At 37.3% G+C, this 22,968-nt stretch overlaps 1 protein-coding gene across 1 annotated transcript in view; it reads left to right on the top strand.

Moving 5' to 3' along the window:
* The window catches only part of SMYD3 (SET and MYND domain containing 3), a 383,237-nt gene that overhangs the window by 31,555 nt on the left and 328,714 nt on the right, over positions 1 to 22,968 (top strand). The window contains exons 2-4 of the mRNA XM_030944597.1: positions 11,997 to 12,060; positions 18,824 to 18,931; positions 20,028 to 20,085. Coding sequence (XP_030800457.1) covers positions 11,997 to 12,060; positions 18,824 to 18,931; positions 20,028 to 20,085 — 230 coding nt within the window. The remainder of the gene's footprint in view (positions 1 to 11,996; positions 12,061 to 18,823; positions 18,932 to 20,027; positions 20,086 to 22,968) is intronic.

Raw genomic sequence — 22,968 nt, 5'->3', positions numbered from 1 at the left:
ATAGGAATAAAATGCCAATAGAGGTAGTATTTGTATGGATAAGAATATATTAATGTGTGTGCGTGCTCTTAAAAAACTTTTTATTTTGCAGTCTTGATGAAAGTGAGATTTTTATAAAACAGTGTGGTTGCAGTGGATCATTTCTTCCTGCAAGTTTTTTCAGCTCATTGATTTGAGGCATGGTTGACTTCAGAAATTACCAGAGGCTCATTTTTCTCTGACATATACTGCAGGCATTTATTTTATTCTGCAAAGCAGAGCATTGCTTGTGATTATTTAACTTTTACTGATACCTATAAGCCATATCAGCACTGACATATATTAACAAAATCCCCAGCTCTCTCCCAGCAATTGCCTAGCACATTAAACCTTCACTTTCTTCTTTTGCAAATAAGGAATAACATATTTCTCATTTTCCTGTACTGTGCTCTGCAGAGTCTCATTCCATGGTTGTTGAACTGAAACAAATAATCTGATTTCACTCATGACCCATTGCTAAAGCTATGGTATAATGATTAAAGGCTCATATTTCTTGCCCATGGAGAAAATGAAATTTAACTGAAGACTTATAATGAAGTAAAAGTAGTACCTTCTGGAACATAAACCGCAATTTTAACTAGGTAATTGTGCAAAATCCATGGCCAATCCGCATCAATTTGTGATTTTCCTTATTAGTTTAAACCTCCTTGCTGTGTCTATGCCCATTTTAAGCTTCTTCAATACCAGTGGCAATTTTTGAAATAGAAAAGTGTGTACTGATGTATTGTCATTGGGACAAATCAGCAGGAAGGTAAACTACAATCTCTTATGACAGATATTATGGCTTGGCAGGTCCTCTTCTTTTAACATTTGCTATGGAATGTTCTAAGAGAAACATGAGAACTGGTAGCTAAGTTTGGGGAAGCATGCTGTATGTTGAAATTGCTGTGACTTAATTAAGAAATAGTTTTTAAAAATTTAAATATTAAAATAATAGCTTCAGATTTTTAAAATCACTTGGTTGTTTCTCATGTTGATGCAACATCATTATTCTATTGCCTGATAAAATGAGCTAGAAATGGAGACACTTTCACTGAAAAATACATTGGAATTTTTAATAAAAAGTCAAGATGAAACAAAAGTAGTTCAAGTTTTATCTTCATTTCTACCGTTCCACAAGAATTTATGAAAACTTATTTGCAAGTATTATCTGTGCTTTATCTGTGTAAAATATTTCTGGGAGACACTAAATGATTTTGACAGTTCCTAGTTTGAATAGGTCTCTTTTGTGAAGGTATTGAGTGTAGTTAGAAATGTAGCAATACTAATTTCAGAAGCAGTTTGTGGGAGAGAGCTGCCATTTACAGGCATGCCTGAGCATTTACATATCTTCAAGCACATCAGTTAGTGAGATGGAAATTTTCAGGATTACTCCTGGGGTTTGATGCCTTCCTGGTCAAACTGTCAATTCTTCAGCAAGAAAAATTGTACTAAATCTAGTGATGGCATGGGGCTCCAAAATACATTTTGGAATTGGGCTGGTTTCTTTAAAACGATGTTTTTGCTGGAAATGGGCAAATTTTAAAGCTTTGAAGAATGTATAGGTTTTGGTTACTGAAAATTTCTCTAGAATAGTTGGGAAGTACACTTAGGCAAATTAACGCTAGGGTTCACAGCTGTTAAATGATAATTCCTTTTTTTCCCCTCAAAATATATGGGTGTCACTATAGCTAGAGACATTTCTTTTGACTATGTTTTTGTTTCTCTACTGAAAAAAAAAAGAAGGGAAACTTGGATAACTGCTGTCTCAAACTGAAGAAACATCGATTATGCTTTTAGCCATTGGATGTCACCAGAGTACAGAGAGTAAGTATTAGATGAAGTGGAACAGATTTATGACTTCCCTGGCTGTTTATTTTGGACTGGGAAGGCTCCAACCTTGGAGAGGCTTTCTCAGATCAGTAGTCTCAGCATCTTGGCCAGTTTCATCATGTCTCTGACTCTTGTTAAATTCAGGGTATTGAGCATGAAATAGGTTAAGCACCCTGTCCTGCATCCACGGGGGCATTGTCAAGAGTGAAGCAGGGGAGGAAGCAAACAAGAGGTGTACAAATATCACCACACATTTCAGCCTTGATATTTCCCTGCCTGTTACAGTGGCAAAATTGGCAGAGGCCTTGAAAACCACTTGTGTCCCTGCTGCGTGCATAGGGCTGGGGTTGCTAATTAGCTCATGTACCTCGTTTGCTCCCTGCTGTTGGGTGGTGGTGCCCTGGCAGGTTGGGTGGCTTGGCCTGTGCTCTGTCAGGTTTCTTTTGGGCAGCCCTGGGCACTGCCAGGGCTTTGCTGTAAACACTGAACCTGCTGTGGCTCAGCTGAGTCTGGGGACCTCTGCAGGAGTTTCAGTACAAACAGGTTAAATAAAGCGCAGGAGACCCTTACAAAGACCTTTGAGAACCAGATGAGGCTCCAGTGAGTCTTTAAGGACTTTATGCTTTGAGATGTGAAAAGTTTAGTGAGTATGTTTTTTAACACTAAGCTTTCTTCCAGGCGATGTGGCATTATAAATGGACTTTAGGACATTTTAGTTGTAAAGCTTAACTTTAAGTTTTAGCTATTATATGGACAGTCCTGGTTGATGGTCTTGCTTTCCATCAGTAATGGTGCAATGCAGGTCGGTGAAAATAACAATTTGGTTTTAACTGTCTTATAGGAGTCAATAGTAAATATATATGTCCTGCATTTTCTGAATAATTTATATGTAGCATTGCTGTTCCTATGCTAACATGAAATACCTTCATTCTTACTGGTGAACATTTCCAAAATTAGGCATTAGTGTGGGGACCTATGGAATCCATCTTTCAGTGACACATAAAGGAGGGACACAGAAGGGGAGATATCCCTTCTGTATTGACATCCAGAATCTGTTGGAGAAATAAGTGGGAGATATGACATAACAGATTTTATTTAAGCACTTGATAGGAAGAAGCTTTGTAAAATGTTTTTAGATCAATGCTTGGAAGTGCCACTCTGATGAGATATGAAAATTACTGTAAGGAGTATAAAGTGAAAAAGGATTTGAGGCTGGTGGGGAAAAAATAAGACTTCTTGGAGATAAAAAAACAATGCCTTTGTAATCTATAAGAGGAGAAAGACATTCTGAAATGGGAAAGGTGTTGAAATAGAATAAATTAGAGGAAAAATATGAACAGTGACAAGCAAACCAAAATGCCTGCAAAGCTGGAGATAATTAAATGACAGGGATAAAATACAGAAGATTTGAAGGAAAAATATGATGGAATGTGTCAGTTAATGGTAATTTAAAAGACTCTGTATCCAACTAAACTGAAAGAGAACTGGTTAGGCAGCTATTTGTAAATTTATTACAGATGATATTGATTTGCTAAAAGTGATCTTTCTTGAGGTTTCCCCAGTGTCTCACAGTTGTGTAGAATAGGTTTTGAGATAAACAGTGGTATTCTCAGGAATAGTCTGCATTTCTAGGAGGTGAGGATGGACTCAATATGAGAAGTGCCTTTGTCTGAGGGAAACTTATGTGCATCTAAAGTGCATCCCAAGAGAAACAGGTACAGCAGAAAACCATCCTGCACTAGAGGGCTGGATTGAAGTGGGAAGCAGAATTACAGATGTCAGGAACATTTTCATGTTCTTCTAATGCAAAAGTCTTCATTGGGATTTTATGAGTTCATGACAAGACCACTTCAGATGTCTTGTGAAACCTCACAATATCAGATTGCACCTGAGCTGGAAGCAAGCTGTTTCTCTGCTCTTTCTGCTATTTGATAGGAGCACATTTTTCCTGCATTTTACTCCCATTTTCTACCTTTGCAGGTTCTTCAGCTTATAAGCAGAACTGACTATTCCGTTCCAGTCACCTATATTTGAGTCTTAACTTGGATGTGATCTGACCACAAGGGCTAAGCAGGTTGAAAATGAAGAGTTCACTTGATATTTCCTTTCCCAATTTGAAATCTACAGGTCAAAAAGCACTGGTATTTATTATGAGCCTATCTGTGTTACTATGTCTGTCAAAGATTTTTGCCTGAAATAGTTTACTTTTTTGTTCGCCACTTTCAAAACATGTTCCATAGGGAATGAAAGATCTTTTGGGCATAGATGTTCACATTTGGAAAAAGAAAAGCAAGTGAATAGGCCTTGCAGGATCTCTAAAAAATGTTTATGCCAAAAATATACATGCAGTCCAGAAAGGAAAGAAGCTAAAAAAAGAAAAAAGCTCATGAAGATATTCTTCTCTGAGAGGGTCAGAGGGGTTTGTATTTCATTGAAAATTATACATGCATATGATCCCAGAGGTAATACTAGCAGGATGTAAATGTTTACATCAGTATGATATTTTAGAGTAACAGCTTTGTTTTGGTGGAACATTGACCTATGGGTTGAAGAAAAAACTACTTAGATATACAGCAGATTAATGACAAAATTAATCATTTTTATAGGAAGAAGTGAAAGATGGGATGTTTTATTATACGTAGCTTCATTGGATTTTAACCACATGTTCCATAAATGAGCATTTAAAAATTGCATGTAGCTTTTTTCCAGGTTACTAAGTTATAGATATGACCTTTTCATATTTTGAAATATAATCTTAGTCTTGCACAGTATTTGGCTTTCTTCTTTGATTGAAATCCCAAGGTGGAATGAATGTACTGTGTGACTGAAAATAATCTGTTTAAGCCTGAAATTGCTGGAGGGAGGCGTGTTGGCATGCCCACTGCTGGGAAGCCCTGGAGATGGCCTTGATTTGAAGGCAGTTGTGTCAAAGCAGCTTTGCAGGGCAAGGAGGTGCCACAGGCAGTTTGTAGGAGTTACCTGATGCTCTTGGAGCCACCTTCTGCTGTGATGCTGTTTCAGTGCTCTCAGTGGGGGACAGCTGTGAGTTTTGCTGGGGGAATAATAACAGTGTTTTCACACAGCCGCTGATTTCAGTTGCGATGGTGTTTGTTTTATTCATCGTGAACGTTGATAAAGTGTGTGTCTTTGTACATATACTGTGTGTGTACTTATATACATGTAGAAGGTATTATATTCCAAAGCCAGTCTTGTCTTCTAGGACAAAAAACTCCTTGTTTTGGGATATGCTGAGCACTTCTGAATGAGTTTTAAGGCCTTGTATTACTCAAATTCCTTCTAATGTAAATATTTGGGTTTTTAGTAGAGAGTTTTTTTGGTGTTTTCATGTGTAGGTTAGAATAAGAAGTAAATGTTGAATGGAGAAGTAGAATTCAAAGTTAAGATTAAATTTCATGCCAATTTGAGGGCCATATTTTTTGGTATTTCTTCTTATAAGTTCCTTCACTAATTTTATTGGAAAGCACATCTGAAGCATTTCACCATTTACCAGCTTAGTGGAGAAGAGTATAATTCTCTGCTAGGTTGTATCAAGTAATATAATAAGTACTACATTTTAATGTCTTTCTTTTAAAAAAATCAATGTTTTTGTTTGTTTGTTTGTTTGTTTCAGTTTAATCATAGGAGTGACATCTTTGTGGCTCTAGATAACTTTTCAATTTCAGCAAGGAATGTCTCACCATTCTTTTTCAAAATAGTACAAAGAGGTTTTGAAAAATCAATGCTTTCTTATCTAAATTTGGCGATACTTCAATCACTGGGTGAACACAAGGACCAGTTTCTATACAGAAGGAAATGAAATCTAGTACTTGTAATTTTTTTTCCCTTTGTTTCTTTTCCCCTGCCTTGACTTTGGCTCCTGCAACCTCCAAAAGAAGAAAAAACTAAAATTCCAATCTAGATTGTCAGGAAGAGTTATACTGCAATGAAGAAATGACTATAGACCCTTACAAATTTTGTTTTTCACAGTTTGAAGACCAGGTATTCTTCAGAAGAAAAAGTAAGATGCAGAAAAGAATGATGGGAGATATACCTACTACCCAAAACCAGGGAAAAAATAAGATCCAGAAGCTCTTGTCAGCTAAAGTTGTGTGAGCCATACATCTGTGGAGCGTGTATTTTAAAACTGAATACAGACAGTACATATGTAAAAAAATATTTTTTGTAAGGTTTGAACAGAACTGACACCCATTCTAAGCAGAAGGATCATCTTTCTCCTCATCCATTGAATTCTGATTTTTCCTTGTAGAATATATGCAGAAGTGTTTCAGGGTGTTACATGGATGTCTGGGTATAACAAGAATTACAGAAAATAACAAGTGGGCATTCAGGGTTACAAGTAAGACTTCAGAAACCAAAATTTAAGTTATGGGGAGTCATCCTGAGTGCAAAATTTTTGTTTATGCTAGTAAGTAGTGTCCTTTAGAGTGCAAACTGTCTTAACTAAATTTTCATCAGCAGGTTGGCTGTTCATGTGTTCTCTTTTACCTGGACAATGCAATACACCTTCTGTAGAAGGTTCAGGTATGAAATAGATGACCATATTATTTGGAAATAAAGTAGGTGTGTTTTCCTTATATAAAAGGTCCTAGTTCTTACTTGAATAATGGCTCTGATCACTGATGGCTAGCTGTAGTTGCTATCTTTTAACTCTAATTATACCTCCCAGAATGCTATTTCCCAGTGCTGCTCTTAGGTTAAAAAATATTAATTTGTATACCTAACACAATGAAGTGTGCATGTGGAGAATATGGGAGATTTTTTCACTACTTTTAGGAGCAGGGAATTCAAAGGCTTCTTACCTGGTGTACTCTTGTTTGCCCAGCTCCAGTGTGGGACCTGAGAGCAGTGTACAGCATAACCTTAGGGCAGAAAAGCCTGGCAGCCTTATTTCAGAGGCTGTGGGCCATGGGGCTTGTGGAAGACATCTTCTCCTCTGCCAACTCATCTGAGACTGCAGAGCAGGTCTGGGGTCCTGGCAAGGGAGAGCCGTGAGCCTGCCAGGCTGAGCTAAAACACCGAGGGCCCCAGAGGGGCTGGGAACCCTGCTGTGGGCACAACTCACTGGCTGCAGAGTTGTTGCTTGCCCAGTGCTTGGATTTGGGGTGTTGCGGACACATATGCCCCGGGTTGTGCTGCCTGGCCCTCAGCTCTGTTCATCCTTGTCCCCAGAGCCATCTTCCCCAGAGTGCCTGGTGCCCATGTGAACCAGCAGTGCCGTAGCAGCTGGGGACCAACTGTGTTGCTACACCTCATTATTGTGGAGAGAAAGCTGTAATTACATTTAACATTACCCCTGTGCTCTCAAATCTACCAAATGTAAGATGGCTGTTGGCTCTTCACAACTTTATTTTTATTATTAGAAGACAGAGGCATATTAGTTAAAATGATGAATGACTTCTTTGCTTACTGTAGGTATTGATTGCTTTCACTTCATGACAGGTCTGAAATGCACATACTTGAGAAAATCCAAGTAGACTTCATGCACTTGACAGGCTTGACTGAATTGCAAAGGTCTGAGAATTTGTTCAGGAAATTAGTTCAGCTTGACACTCATTGGAAAGAGCTGCTCTTTTCATTCATGTATACAGGGCAGGATTATTAACTGAAAAACAATATCAAGAAAAAAATGCAGGAGGGGATTTGTGTGAGATAGTCCTGTTTTCCTGCAAGATGTGGCAGAAGTGTGAATAAACTATGTGGAAAGCATGTTGAATGCAGCCTGGTAATCAGTTCTGTTGTATCTGACACTTGTGAGTAGGGCTGAAAGTCAAGTGCCTGCAATCAGCAGAGAAGTGTAGATGCATTGCCATTATAAATTAAGTAATCTAATTGTATTTGGTTGACTTTGTTGTGGTATTTGAAATTTATTAGGCCATTTCCTGGCACGCAGAAAATATCATGTGATGTTTTTAGAAATGCACTTATTTTTTAAGTTATGTGAGTGCAGGTGTGGCTCTGATAGGACCTATTAGTCCAGGCAAACCCTTGTTAACCTCTTCAACTTCTTCTTAAGGTTTTAATAATGTGTTAAAAAAAAAGGGAAAAAAAATTCTGAGGAGGATGTGCCCACTTGGGCAATTCCAGTTGAGCTGTCTTACTTGTTTTTCCCCTTTCTTGTAAGTTTTCTTTTGTTTCCTGTCCATATCAATCTCCTGGAAATTGTTCTAACCACCTCTGCATTTGGTGTTGCTCTTTTGCCTTCTCAGTACACATTGGAAGAGCTAATTCTACGAACAGTGTTTGCAGACGTAATGATAACAAGATTTAGCAATAACCAAATTCCTTTGAGGAAAGATTCTTAACCTGACTATAATACTATGTTAAAGGTCAACTGACAACCCCTGCTTACTTGTGGGTTTTGGTTTTTGTTGTTGTTTTTGGTTTTGGCTCTTTGTTTTAGTACAGGCCAAGATGCTCACTTTTGCTTGTTGTTTCATAAGGGGTTGCGGTCATTTGCAAAAACTTGTTTATATTGTGTTGGAAAATGAATAATTTATTTTTGATTGTTCCATCTTTCCTTTTTTGTTGCAGCGGAAAGTTTTTTAGAGATTAAAGTACAACTGAATCCATTATATCAAATTTCGTGCATTTTCTCATCCATTAAATTAGTCACATAGGGTGAGATGCAGTAGGTACATTGTAAGGGACTTGATACTATCTCCAGGTGAAGTTTACAGGTAATAAGAAATGCATGAGAACATCTGACAGTGACTTTAAAATTCCTTTAATAAAGCCTATGACATCAATATAATATTAAGAAGGACAGAAATATACCAGGGAAATTGCCTTACTTCTTAAAATGTTCTAAAATACATAAATCCTCTGTAGATGAATATGTGAATCTGACTAAAAAGGATTTAAGAGTTAGAGTTTTAGACCATGCTGTTTTACAGTTAGTATGCCACGTGGCATGATCCAGAGATGTTATGAATACAAAGGTATTTTTTTTGGTCCAGGAAGGGAAAGAAGGATTGGAAGAGAAAGCAATGATTTCATTAGCAGCTTTACCATTCAACTCTCTGACAGGCATTCTACATCTACTTGTCATTCAAAGAAATCTCAAAGATGAATGGATAATTCATTCATTAAATGGCACCAGGAGGGAGTCACCTTATTCAAATAATCTGACTGAAGAGTCAGTTTGACAAAAATTCCAGTTTTGAGTGCTGCTTAGATTTTTGTGTATGTGTTTGTTACTGCAGCATCGTTAACCCTTGGGGACAAGGGATACAAAGGGAATATTAACGTAAAGTATTGAAGCTTCTGAGCTTGCTGAGGGAATTTGGTGCTTTGTGGCAACACATCTGCTAGTTGTGTTACAAAAAATAGATGGAATATGTGTTGGTGACTTGACACTAATGTAAATTCTGGCATCTCTTGGAAAATTCCCAAGAGATATACCAAGGCCAGGTATCCTTGCAGTGCATTAAGGTTATTGCATCTAGCCTTCTCATGGAAGAATGTGAAAACTGTAGGAAGGACTTCTCTGATTGTTGTGGGTATTGGTTCTTTTTAATTCAGCATCCAGAAAGTTTTAGTTACTCTGCTTTGGAAATCTGCATCTTACCTGTTGCTGCTGTGACTGTGTGGTACTTCAGTGTATTTGGGACTAAAATTGTACATGTTCCTTTTTCAACTCTGAACTCATTCTTGTGTTTTGCTGAATAACATGTAGAACAAACAAAGTCTGCCTTCAAAGTGTTTTTGCTTGAGCTTCTAATCTAAATTGAGAAATATATCCTCCTCTACCAGAATGTGTTTAAGGTTGTGTCATTGCTCAACCTTGAAGATGAAGCAGCTCTCCCCAGCTGGCAAAATGAAGATTTCACACTTGTTTCTAACTCTGAATTATCCTCAGGCATTGCACCTTAAAATCAAAAACCTATTATACATGTACAAGATTTTAGATTCTGTTTATAGAAATCCAACAGTTGCTAGTTTTTTCTGTCTCAAGGGCTGGCTTTTCAGGTAGGAAGATAAAGAATGCTGTAGGAAAACATCTACATATTTCTGAAATGTTTATAAATTACTTTTCTCCTGGTAGTTAGTATGAATACCTTCAAAATATTGTGTGACAAAATAGGGGTTTTTATGCAGTACAAATGAAAATATTTTTACTTGATTTTAATGAACTGTTCATAGTGCTCTTTTTAATCTTTGACCAATGCAGCTGTCTAAAACTCCCCAAATGCTTATAAGAGACCTAAGATAATGCATCAGCTCTTACTTTTAATAATTCAAACATAGTAAAGCTTTGATGTATCAGCAAAATACCTTTCTCGCTTGTGGGACCTGAGGGAAAGGGGAGGTTGGATTTTGCTAGAGGATGGACGCTCCATGGTACTTCTGGTGTGCCCCTACTCTTCAGTTTCGGCATCATAGCTGAAATAAGTGGGCTGCGTTGTTTATCCAGAAGTTCTAGATTGACGTTTGTGGGCATGCTGGTTCTGTCTGGTTTGTACGTGGCCTTTGGATAGTGTTCTACCTTTTTGAAGTAACCCAGGGAAATTAAGATTTGGGAGCAACTGAGTGGTGTAAGTAAAAGAAGGTCACGTTGTAAAGCAGTTGATCTGGGAATCTGACTCTATGGTGTAGTCTCTAGATGGCTGACAACAGCAGAGGAGTCTTCTTTTGGTGACAGCAGACACAGCAAATTACATCTTTTCATTGCATCAGGTGGGAGTGCAAGGGAAAAGAGCACATCTGGTGCTCATGTGCAGACACCAGGGATCTTGCCCCTTCAGTTTGAAATGGGCTGTTACAGATAGTTATTTCCCAATTAAATTGGAAAGCTGAATTAATCTATATAATAAAATTTGAGGCAGCTAAATGTAAAACACTATAGCAACCTAAAGATACCATTACTAAAATTACTTTTACAAGGGGACAGTGGCATGACTGAACCCTCTTGCCTTGCCTTGTAGAAGGATGGAGAAGGAGGTACTAAGGAATAACTCCTGGTGGTAGTTTGTTGGGTGTAAATGAGCCGTGTTCAGCCCTGTGCAGCTCACAAGAGAATAGTGGCACTGAGTGAGGTGCCTGTGCTTCTTCACTAAGATCAGAGGGGTGGCCAGGAGGAAGTCTGAGGGGAAGTAGTAAGGGTTGTGCGGTCCACAGAGCCCAGATAATTGTTGTGTCTGTGATGTAAATGGCCTGCCTTTGGTTTTAACAGCAAAAAAACCCATAGACTTTTCCCAGCCTAGTTAATGACCATAACTCACATAAGCAGCCTTGCAGGTTGAGAACTGAAAGAGTGTTGCAGTGTTACCAGAATAATGCATCATGTACAGTATCTTCTGTGGGAAATGAAAGGGAAGGGAAACCTCAAAATCTGTCTCATTTCTACTCACCCAAAATAAATATCTTCACTTATACATTTGAGGTACAAGACTTGGTCTGTGTGTACTTTCACATTAAATGCTTACTGTCTAAAAATGTACAGAACTTCAGTGATATTTTCTTAAGTCATATAGATAAACTAAGATAGTATCAGAAAACACTGCTACAGTCAGGAGGTGCTTTTAACCTTTAGATTGTAATATATATGTCTGGTAGATCTCCTTCTAATTTTCATTGGATTTTTATACTCCTCCCATGAATTTTTATTTTGTTTTCATTGTCCCCTGATCTGAAGTGTTTTCTTAGAATAGAAATTTCTGCTGACATGTCAACTTTGGACTGTGTTATAAAGATAAAATTTGATGTCACAGCCACAGGTTCACAGCAAGGTCTTGTTTAAGACAGATAGTGATGCTTGCTTAAGACAAGGCTCAGATAGTAAATAGATTAGCTAGCTGTATTGCACAGCTCTAATTATGATGTTATCTACAAAATCAAACTCCTCAGAGTAAGAGCTACATGACAAAAGCACATCTGATAATTTTCCTGTTGGTCCAAAATGGCCCCAGAGATGCTGAGTGACACAAGTAAAGGGTTGTGACTATAGTTTTGAATATAGCTATGTACAATTTCTTCATGCATTACAGTGCATTTTAGACTATTCTTGTTTTAAATATGTTTTTTGTCACTTGGAATATTTGGAAATTGCTAGTTAGGTAAAAAGGATAAATACAAAACTTGATCTGTATTTATAACCCTCTTTCTTTTTTTTTTTTTCTAAACAGGAATGAAAATCTGCACAGATGTTCTCAGTGCAAGGTTGCTAAATACTGTGGTAGATCTTGTCAGGTAAGATAAAAATAACAGCTATAAAGGGTTTAAGAAAATAGGTATTTGAAGACTTTTTTTTTATAGAGTCTCCATAAGTTTTGCATGTTGTAATACCTCCACACTGTAATTTATTTGTAGTTTTGGACAGGGTGGGTAAAAATGCTGGCTTGTTTTATTTGAGTATTTTTGAAGCTACAAATGTTAGATTCTGATAAGTACAAAAGACAAAAATAAGTTGAAATGTGTGGTGTATGACTGTACTTGGTGAGAGGGGGAGGAATAATTCCTAAGCTTGTCTGTAAATTGGAAGCTCTAAGTCAATTTTGCAGTAAAACAATTTGTATTTCAGGAGTACTTTTTATAATGGTGAATTGGATATTCCTGTTTTTTAAGAGGAAATACGGGTCGAGAATCTGTTGAGAAGAGAACGCTTTAAGGAAAACTGCATCTCTGAGGAGTTTTTCCAGGAGCAAAGTGGTGCATGGCAGGAGGACAAGGGACAACAGGCTTAAGTTAAAAGACCAGAGGTTCACATGGGATACAAGGAAAAGCTCTTGACAGCCAAGAGATGGGACAGGCTGGCCAGGGTGTTTGTGTGATCTCTGTGTTTGAGGGTTTCAAGACCCTACTGGATAAAGCTCTGAGCTGGGTCTGACCCCAGAGCTGACCCTGCTTTGCAACTAGAGCTCTCCATAGATCCATTCAGCCTGAGGTAACCTGTGATCCTATCCTATGAAATATTTCTCAAAGGTGAAAAGTTCTCAAAGGCCTAAAATGTCAACTGTTATATTTGACTTGATATAGAGGATTGCCTTATAGAACACTTGAAGTTTTAAATAGTTTGGCACTGTGATTTTCTTTTTTTTTTTTTTTTTTTGGTGAGAGGGTGAGGGTTTGTAGTGGTTGTTTTTTATTTTTTTTTTGGGGGGGGGTGTGTATGTATTTTTTTTTCCTTTTCCTAAATAGAGAAAAATGAACAAAAGAAGCTACTGGTCAAAGTAGACTAGCAGTAATACTCTATAACCTTTTAAGTCTTCGACATTCCAACTATCTTGGAATGAAAGCATCATAGAATGGTTAGTGTTGGAAGGGATCTTAGAGATCATCTAGTTCCATGGGGAGACACGTTCCACTAGATCATGTTGCTCAAAGTGTTGTTCAAAGCATGCCATCCAACCTGGCATCAAACACTTCCAGGATGGAGCATCCACAGCTTCTTTGGACAGCCTGTACCAGTGCCTCACCATCCTCACAGTAAAGAAATTCTTCCTAATGTCTTAGCTAGGTATACTCTCAGTTTGAAGCCATCTCCTCTTGTCCTACCACTACATGCCCTTGTAAACAGTCCCTCTCCAGCTCTTGGTGACAGCAGAGACAGCAAATTACATCTTTTGCAGGCCCCCCCGTTCAGATACCAGAGGGTTGCTGCCAGGTCTCTCAGCCCGTCTCCATAAGAGAGGTGGTCCAGCTCTCTGGTCATCTTTGTAGCCCTCCTCTGGACTTGCTCCATGTTCTTGTGTTGGGGACCCCAGAGCTGGAGGCAGGACTCCAGGTGGGGTCTCGCCAGAGTAGAGGGGCTGGATTCCTTGCCCTGCTTTGGATGCAGCCCAGGACACGTTTGGCTCTCTGGGCTGTGAGTGCCCATTTGCTGGGTCATGTTGAGCTTCTTGTCAACCAGTACCCCAAATTCTTTTCCCCAAGTCTTTCTCCTCAGAGCTGATCTTGTCATGTGCTTCTATAAACAATTCTGTTTTAATATAATCTGTAGTGTTCTCAAGATCCCACAAATCCCTCCTTTTGGGCATTAAAACATATGGAGAGGGAAAAGAGGAAGATGTGTCATTTTGATTCATAGTATGGCAAATGTGTGCAATGTACATTAGGTGCTTACTGTAGCATCAATAATAATCCCACAGGTAGATTTATTATGGGAGATCATAAGGAAAATATGGCCATTTAGACTGTAAAAGACCAAAGTATTTGTCAGGTAAAACATCTTCTAAGAGAGTCATTGGTAAAGCTTCTGTTGGCAGGTCTCTAATATGAAATGAGACTGCTGGCACTGACCTGCAAAAGCAAATCTGCAAGGTGTAGTGCAATAACCTGTTCAAATTAGGTGTAGAGGCAATGGAGCTAGGAATTGGAGCATCTTCTTTGAGAAGCACAGCTGTCTGAACATTCTTCAAGAATTCATAAGGGATAGCCTGAAGCCGTCTTAAGTCTCTTTGCTTTGTGCTTTCAGCTCTGGGGTTCGCGTGCTTGAAGCCATCCATAGTTGTAGGTATGGATTTCAGTGAGACAGGCTACTGCTGCTTAAAGTAATCTGCACTTAACACACTGTGTATTGGCAGTCACATAATTTCTTGTTTATATAAATAAATTAACATTGAATTAATGTATGTAATATCCTGTGATATTAGGTAGCGATAAAGAATTACAGGAAAAAAGAAGTTATTTTTTAGTCAAAGCAGTGAATTTATTGGGATTGATGACTTGAAGCAGGTGATACAGATAAAACTGAGACCAGCCAGATTTCTTTGCTCTTGAGAACTGTTTTTTGATTCATATTTGTTCTAATAAGCTAGCTAAACCGTTTATGCTGCTCTGGTTTTATAGCAGCTGTTAGGAAAGCTAAACCAAATGCTTTGTGCCCTTCTTAGCCTCTATAGCTTAAGTGCAATTTATTAATATGTGCACTTCTAATTGAACTAATTGGTCAACAAATAAACAGCAGGGTATTGATGAAACTGCATTTTGCACATTTAAAAAAGTGAATATTGACAAAACAGGACTATTTTAGTTTTATAAATACAGATAACTTTGAAGTGCAAATTATGCAGTTGAATTTGCTGTTCACACTTAGTTGCAGAATGATTTAATTATTTTTGAACGTGTGATACTGCTACTCAAAACACTTAGGCTTAACACCTGTAATTTTTCTGGAGTTTTGTAATTTATACATTATATGAAAACAGAATTAATACAAAAACCTGAATTTAAAAAGTTTAATTCAATAGGTGTACTGGGTCTAGAATAATGGTGGATTTTGTGAAAGAAACTTCAATGTAAATACAACAGTGGATTTGTATTTCAGAGTGTACCAAAAGGAGAAATTTTTTTAAGCTGCAAATATCTTGTAAGAATCTTCATTTGTTTTAAAATGTCAAGTGGTTCAAAAAACTGTCTTCAGACTAACCTTTAGGAGAAGAAACAGTCTTTGAAAATGTCTCTCTTTCTGTAACTTGCAGTGAGAATAGTTATCTTTTAAGGGAATATGTATGCAGAGCCAGTAGCTGTGAAAAAAATCTATGAACAAATCAGAATACCCATTTTTAACAAATCTCCATAATGTCTGTTTTAAAGATTATGAGTAAGTTGTTCCAAATTAAAAAAAAAATCCCATTGTTTTTCTTTTTCAGGTCAGTTGAAGCAAGCTGTTTTAATTTAATTTAAAAAAAATAATAGAAATGTGAAGCCGGAACTTATCACAAGAGATCCTTTGGGCTGACCTTTTGCAACTGAATTGTGATTTCAGGATCAAGTACATATAGATTTTTCGCTTTTAATTTTTTTTTTTCACTCTGACCTAATTGGTTTTTGCCTGTATTTGACGTTTCCCTGTTGTAGTCCCTTTTCCACTGGTTGATGCCTAATTTCATGGGCTGCCTTCCTTCAAGCAATGTTATGTTGGCTGGGTGTGTCTCCAGAGGTAGGGTTATCACATCTGCTGCTCTGCATAATCTCTGTTTTGATCATCCCTGGCAATGTTTATTAATGTGGTGTCTCCCATACATTGGAGACCAATGATATAGATGATAATCCCTGAAAAATGGAAGAGTAATTTCAGGCAGAATTCAGAATGTGATATTATCAAACATTATTGAAATAATGTAATAAAAGTGAAATGTCATGTTTAAGAAAGACATCCTGGGAAAATTCAAACAGTCCTTGGGAAATTACAGATTATTTGCTTTTAACAGATCAAAACCTTCCAATGGATTTTTTTTTTTTCAGGAAGCATTAATTTTTTGTGGTCTTGCATGGAAGACAAGGGAAACCTTTGTTTCATCAACATTGCTTTAGGATCTTTTGTAGATTCAGGCTCCAAAGGGAGACAGCAGTACCATATGTCTGTGAAAGATTTGGATGTGCATTGGCAAAATCACTCTGCTGAAAATATGCAAGACATTGCAGGCATTTGTGCGGGGTCTTTGCCCATGACCTGAGCCAGCCGGAGGTGATCCTGCCTTGTGCAGGGAGGTGTTGGAGTTGGTCTGGTGCTGTTTCAGCAGGCAGACTCTCAATCTGACACCAGTAAAGAGCTCTGTCCTGCACCATCTCTGTAGCCATGTGGCTCAACATTTTGCCTTGGGTGGAGCCTGAGGATTTGCACTTGGGATGCACTGAGATTCGTGGAGAGACAATGCTTTGGGAGGAGATAAACAGAAAGATATTTTTTCCAAGTTCCTAAGTGTAGTGAAACCTTGAGCAGGAGGGTTTTGTATTAGCCCTGTACTGTTCACTTGCCTTTCTTTGCCTCCTTCTATTAGTGTTCATTTCTAACAAGACAAAAAGGAACGTTTGCAAAAATGGAGGAGAAGGGTCATACAGGTGGCCATGTCTCTGCACTGCAGTGTTTATACTCGTGCTGGATATAGGATATAAAACCTTGACTGAAAGCCAGGATACACAGAATTAGGAAAACCCTTCCACCAGGAAATGTGATACTAACATAAGTCCAACCAATAAGTATTGTTGGAAACTGACTTTAAAAGTAGGTTTCTCCAGGGTCACAAATCTTTGTTTTCATATTGTCCTGTCATTTGTATCCATGTTGTATGGATAGTAAGAAGAAATATTATTGAATTTCATTATATTTAACGCATTTGGAGCTTTTCTCTCTCTCCCTTAGCATTTGGGAATAAGTGGCTGGCAGTCTCTGTTCTACTGTAGCTCCTTCTTCAGAGGAATCAGAATGATTCCTTTTTAGCATCAATTTTGGCCAAAATGCTTTTTCACAAAATGCGTGTGTTTGAACTATTCTTACCACGTGGGAATGCTCTCAGAGAAACATGGCATATGATGCTATGTGGTCCAGAATATTTCATCTCATTAGAGCTATATTGGTTGGGTAAGTTATTAATCATTTTGATGTCACCTCTAGCATGTTTAAAATTCTGTTCAACATTTATGTAGAGGAAAAAATTTGACAGTAAAGGCTTACTCCTAGGGACATTTTTAGTTTAAGTTGGATAACAATGCCAATATAATTATATTACACAGAACGATGTCTGGACATTTACAAGCATGACTTTGTTTTTTCTAGACAAGGATAATTCTATTCAGCACTAAATACTTAACTTTTATTTGCCAGACAGCATGTGACACTAACTGTATTTGGATTAATGCCTTCTTGGTGTCATTTTTTCTCCTTGTAGAGTTATGGGTAAAAGAAATGAAATCACAAATCTCTCATGTATCTGAAAGAAATAAAAAGTTCCATTTATTTATTACACATAAGCCACAGGGGAAAAATCCTGAATTAAATTTAATAAATGGTACTGGTGCTGAAGCCTAGGTACCTGAAACAATTCCCTCACTTAAATGCAGCTTAGGAAAAAATTGTGTGAGTGCCTTTGGAATCTTTATAACTCACATGTCACCATCTCCAGGTCTGATGTGCCCTTACACATAGCTCTGCCATTTTATCTTTTTTTTTAATTGCTGAACATGTACCTAACATTAGACAATCATTTTCTCTGTGGCACTCACCTAACAGAAACTGGTTTTCTGGGTTCATGTATTTTTCCCTTACTGCATATTTGCGAGAAAATGTCACTTTCAGAAGCCTTTGGTTCTGAGTGCTTGTCATTGTAACAAATTTTTGTTGTGCCCTGTTCTTTTAATTTGCGATTAAAGCTATTTGAAACAGCTGTCTGGCTTCAAACATGAATTGTGAATATGCAAATAAAACATGTAAATATGTAGTATATTAGACTTTTTGTATATTATAAGAAGAATTTTCCGCTTGTAGAAACAGAAGACAGGAAAAAAAGTGATCAGAAATTTTCTTCCAACATATTTCTTTAGCTGAAGACTCATTGTTGCTGCTTTTCTGCACTAATCTTGGGGCAACAATGAATGGTAGAGAAAAAAGAAACATATTTCAGTGTTTCCTTTATCTTATCATCCTGACTCTTCCCTGCTATGGAAGTGTTAGTCTGTCTTTGCTATTCTAATCAAAGTGGCCTGTGAAACAAAATTTCAGGTTTGGGTAATAAATGTAACTAAAATAGTTTTGGTTCTGTCTTCTGTTTTGGTATCAGTGACCACTCCTGGTCTGAACTGTGAAAAATATCACCACCAACCCTCCCAGCTGTGGGCATTGATATCTGATCAGCTCAGGGATATTTGGGGACAGTTTTTGCAGCAATGAAAACTTGACCATTGCATTAGAGCAGCTGCATTTAGTGCAGTGAATGGACTCTGAAGGCCTCTGCAGTTCTGATTGCTGAGTGAACACGTGCCTAGAGTTGTGTGTGTTAGATAGCATCCTTTCTAGCTCTCTCCAATCTTGTGAAGTAAGCAGCTACATACTGTAGCTTCTTCATGCCACAGCAAAGGAGTGCATATTGTTTTGAGCATGTTTGTGTGCATATATAACTATAGATAACTGTATATATATAAAATATGTGTGTACATATAAAAAAGTAGGATACAGGTTATGTAAAATAAAATGCACCTGATTTTCTTTTTCTTCGTTTTTAAAATATCCTGATAGAAAGAAGCTTGGCTGGACCACAAGCAGGAATGCAAGTGTCTTAAGAGCATCGAGCCCAATTTTCCTCCGGACTCTGTCAGACTTGCTGGAAGGATTGTTTTTAAACTAGTAAGTGGTGTTCTTTTAGGTTGATTGAGTGCAGCAAATTCTGGTAAATACTTTCTCACTTTACGTTTTTAATGCAATTATGGGCTACAAGGCTGAAGTGACTGGGAGTGCTGAAAAAAATTAGACTGCAAATTGCATTACAAGTTTACTGATTCATTTGCAGAAACGCTGAAAGTATCAAGAGATTAGAAAACAGACATAACTAAGCTCAAGGGACATGTTTATTGACTTTCTTTTCCTATGGCTATGTGGTAGCATTCTAAGCTTATTCCTGCCTGGAAGCAAAACATAGGGAGACACTGTTTTCCCTTCAATACTACTGAAGTTTTTGGTGCTTTTCTGTTAACCTAATGGAAGCCTCATTAGGTGTTGTTTGAATGAGTGGTAAGGGCAGAAGCACTGGTAGCTAGCCCTTTCTTTAGAAGGCACAATGTCATGATTTCCATGCTGGGTTCTCTTAATCTCAATTACCTTTTTTAATGTTTTTCTAAACTCTCTTGGAAGTCCTGGGTGTTTGATATTCCTGTGGTTTGATTACTTTATATGGACTAAATTTTCTGATAGTTTAAGCAGCTTATAAATGTGTGGGATTGTAAATCAAAAGGGATTTGCTCTTTCTTTTGCTGAACCTGCTATGATGCTGTGTGTTTTGGATAAAAGTGCAGGTCTTTGTTGCGGTCTGAGGTGATAAAATATGATTTCCCACTTATTTTATACATTATTGCGAAGAGTTTGTGCATGATAGTTTTTAAAGGGCAAATATGTACCTAGCAATACTGTGCATTAGTTAGAGTCACATGAACTCTGAATTTACAAACCTCGTAATCTGATTTCAATTATGCTCTAAAAGGCTAAAGTAAGTTACTAAAAGTAAACTGCCAAAATGTTAAAAAAATTCAAAATGAGTAGAAAGTCTTACTGAAAGAAAGAAATTTAGTTTTTTAGGATAGTTTGTGCAAAGTCCTGGATTTATGTTGGTGCTGTTAGCCTTACCTGATTATCTTACACATTTATCACACGGAATAATCAGCCTTGTAGATTGTTTGCAGGATAAAACTTACTATGTGAGTGTTAATTATCTGTTTTTCCTCTACAGCTCAGACAATCAGTATGCCCTTCTGAGAGACTCTACTCTTTTTCCGATCTTCAGTCAAGTAAGTAATTGCCAGCCAGATTTCAGGAAATACTTCCCAGGTCTGCTTTACAAAAGGGCCATCTGATTGTCTTGCAACTTGCCTTCTGAAGGTTTGCTCTGTGGAGTAACAGAATCTAAGACAAAAACCTCTGTGGGAAAGAACAGTTATTTCAAAGATAAAAGGAAAAACATGCCTGTTGTCTTGAAGCAAAATCTTCCTGATGTTTTTTTTTTGGCTTTAGTATTTTTATTTTTGCATTTTACAATGCTCATTTTTTAATTTACACAATGTTTGCCTTACTACATACAGTGTCAGTATTTCTACATCCATAGACAATAGTACATATACTTTTACACTGAGATTTTACTTTTTTAATACTTATGTGCTATTGCATAAAGCTTCAAAATTACCTCCAGGAATAGGACAGAAAGTTAAATTTAAAAGGGATATGTGTATGTTTTTCTGATACATGACCTTTCAATAGAGAAAAAAGATGAAATGATGCAGTTATTACTTTTGTGGCTTCACAAGTTTCAACTGCCTGGGTAGAAAAAGATGCTCATTACAATCTCTCAGCAGAGCAAATGTTGAAATAGGAAACGTTTTTTTCATATTTTGTGGCATCTTAAAGACTTAGAAAGGAAGAAATACATACTTGGTTCATTTTTGCATCTTATTTAGAGGGATATTCTGGAGAGTAATGTGAATATTTTGATTACCTCGATGTTTTTAAGTATTATCCAGAATTTTGGCTACAAACTAGCTTGATCAATCGGTATAGTTAGAAATAAAACCCATATAAACATAAAAATGCAACACAGTATTAATTTTACTTCCAAACACCCTGATATTCGGCTGCCTTGGCCCAAACTGCAAGGGCAAAAGACCTTAAGGCAGCAAATTAAAATGGATAGGTTTCAGTTCTTTAAAACATAGTGATTTTCTGCAATGGATATTCTCAATTTGTGTAATAAAGGTTTATGGAAAACAGATGCTTCAAATCAAGTTAAATGATGTAGACTATGGACTTTTATGCTTCATTACACTGCTGGGATCCAAGGAAAGAGTCTTTATTGTACCAATGGCTGATTGCAGAGTGGTGCAGGAGGAGCTGGACTGGAAGAGTCTCCCTTTTAAAATTAAATATTGATCACTTGTACAGCAGTTGTCTCTAGTGTGGGCAAAGATTGTTTTGTAACTGATTGTTCCATACAAACTGATTTCTCAGTACCCTTCAGGAGATGATCTCAGCTTTCCTTGACTTGACTGGAGACAGGGGGAATAGTGTGATAAGTTGTCTGGAGAGAAGCTTTGTGTTGAACAGGCCTGAGCTGCAATGGATAAGTGGTACAGAAGTCTGTAGAGTGACCAGAAGCTTCTGCTAAAATTCTCATTCTGAAGGAAATGGTGATATGGCCTGTGATACAGATGGGATGACTGTCCTCTCGCTGATACAGAAATAACTGGTACATAGCCAGTTAGTTTAGGAGAAGACAAATGAGAGATCCACATTTCATCTGTACTTACTCTGAGTCTTAATAACAATTCCTGTGGAATCTTCTTCACTGCACAGCACCAAGTGTTTAGGACATGGACACATTAGCTGAACTTGATACTTCCAGCTACAGTACAAATGGCCTATACATAATCTTATGTAAAGGTTTTGGCTGCCTCTGTACTTGTGTTGTTTTCCTGGCTTCCTTGTTAGAGTGAATAGATGGTCTCCATGGTTTTGGAGTTAAAATAACCCAAAAGTGTTTTGAGTTGGTATGAGAACTTGTAGTAGCTGTGATGGTTTTTGTTGCCTCTGTATGCTCCAAAAGCTCCAGTTATTTCATAAGAATTTCCCCAGTGACTGCACAATTTATGAGTGGTGTTGATAAAGCTTTTGTTTCTTTGTGTACTTAGTGGATTCTATAGGAGAATCAGAAATGCATTTGCATTAGACGTCTGTGTAGGAGAAAAGATTTCTTTGAACAGAATCACATGAATTATGAATACAGGCTGTAATCTGAAACCAAAATATTCTCAGGAAGAATCTTGTTAATAGAAGATAATGTTTCAACACTAATTAGAAATGTGACAGAATTCTCATTGATACTCTTTGAATCTTTTTTTGGCTCCTCCCTGCCTTGTAATTCCAAAATATTTTGGTTTTGATAATTGTTATTGATGCTATGCTGTCTCATTTTGCTTTACACTATTACTTTTCAACATTACCTTGTACTGTTAGTTGATTTTTAGTGTGGTAGGCATATAAACTGAAAAGAAGTGTATAAAGTTGTATACACATTGAATAATTATCTGCTAAAACATATAAAACATGAAAAACCACAAAGTGCGTGGAGGCATCCAGCCCTTTATGAAGTTCTTTTCCAATCTCCATAATTCCTTTACATGTCCTGAAACTCAGATTAAGTAGGAGGGGTCTCTCTGAGCATTGTTACTTTTGCTAGTTCTCATTTATCTTAAGACAGTTCCGTCTTTCCTTAGTTCTTTGGGCTCTCTGTATGTTACAGCAATTCAGAAATCATCTTTGTTTTTACTTACCAAGATTCAGTATTCAGAAAATAGTTTGTGTGCTGTATTATGGGGCAAATATTTTGCTCTGATTCTTGTGTAAGAATCAGAGTTACATAACTGAATCCCCATGCCTTATTTAGAAAATTTTTCATGGGGCTTTTGTTGCATTTTGTCTCCCATACCAGGTTTCTAAAACAATTGAAAAAAGTTCCTTAAAAATAAAAATTGAAAACATGGACAAATTTAATTTCATTTTGCTTTTGGCCTTTTTTTTGTGTGCTTGGAAAACCAGGTTTTGATCATTTTACATTAAGGTTCCCATGGGATTTTTTTTCTGGATCATTAGCTCTGATGTCCTGGACAGATTCCAGTGTGGAT

This window comes from Camarhynchus parvulus, chromosome 3 (assembly GCF_901933205.1).
Source record: "Camarhynchus parvulus chromosome 3, STF_HiC, whole genome shotgun sequence".
In the NCBI taxonomy this organism is placed as follows: Eukaryota; Metazoa; Chordata; class Aves; order Passeriformes; family Thraupidae; genus Camarhynchus; species Camarhynchus parvulus.
Note: the sequence above shows the minus strand (reverse complement) of the source record. Positions and strands in the feature narration are given on the sequence as shown.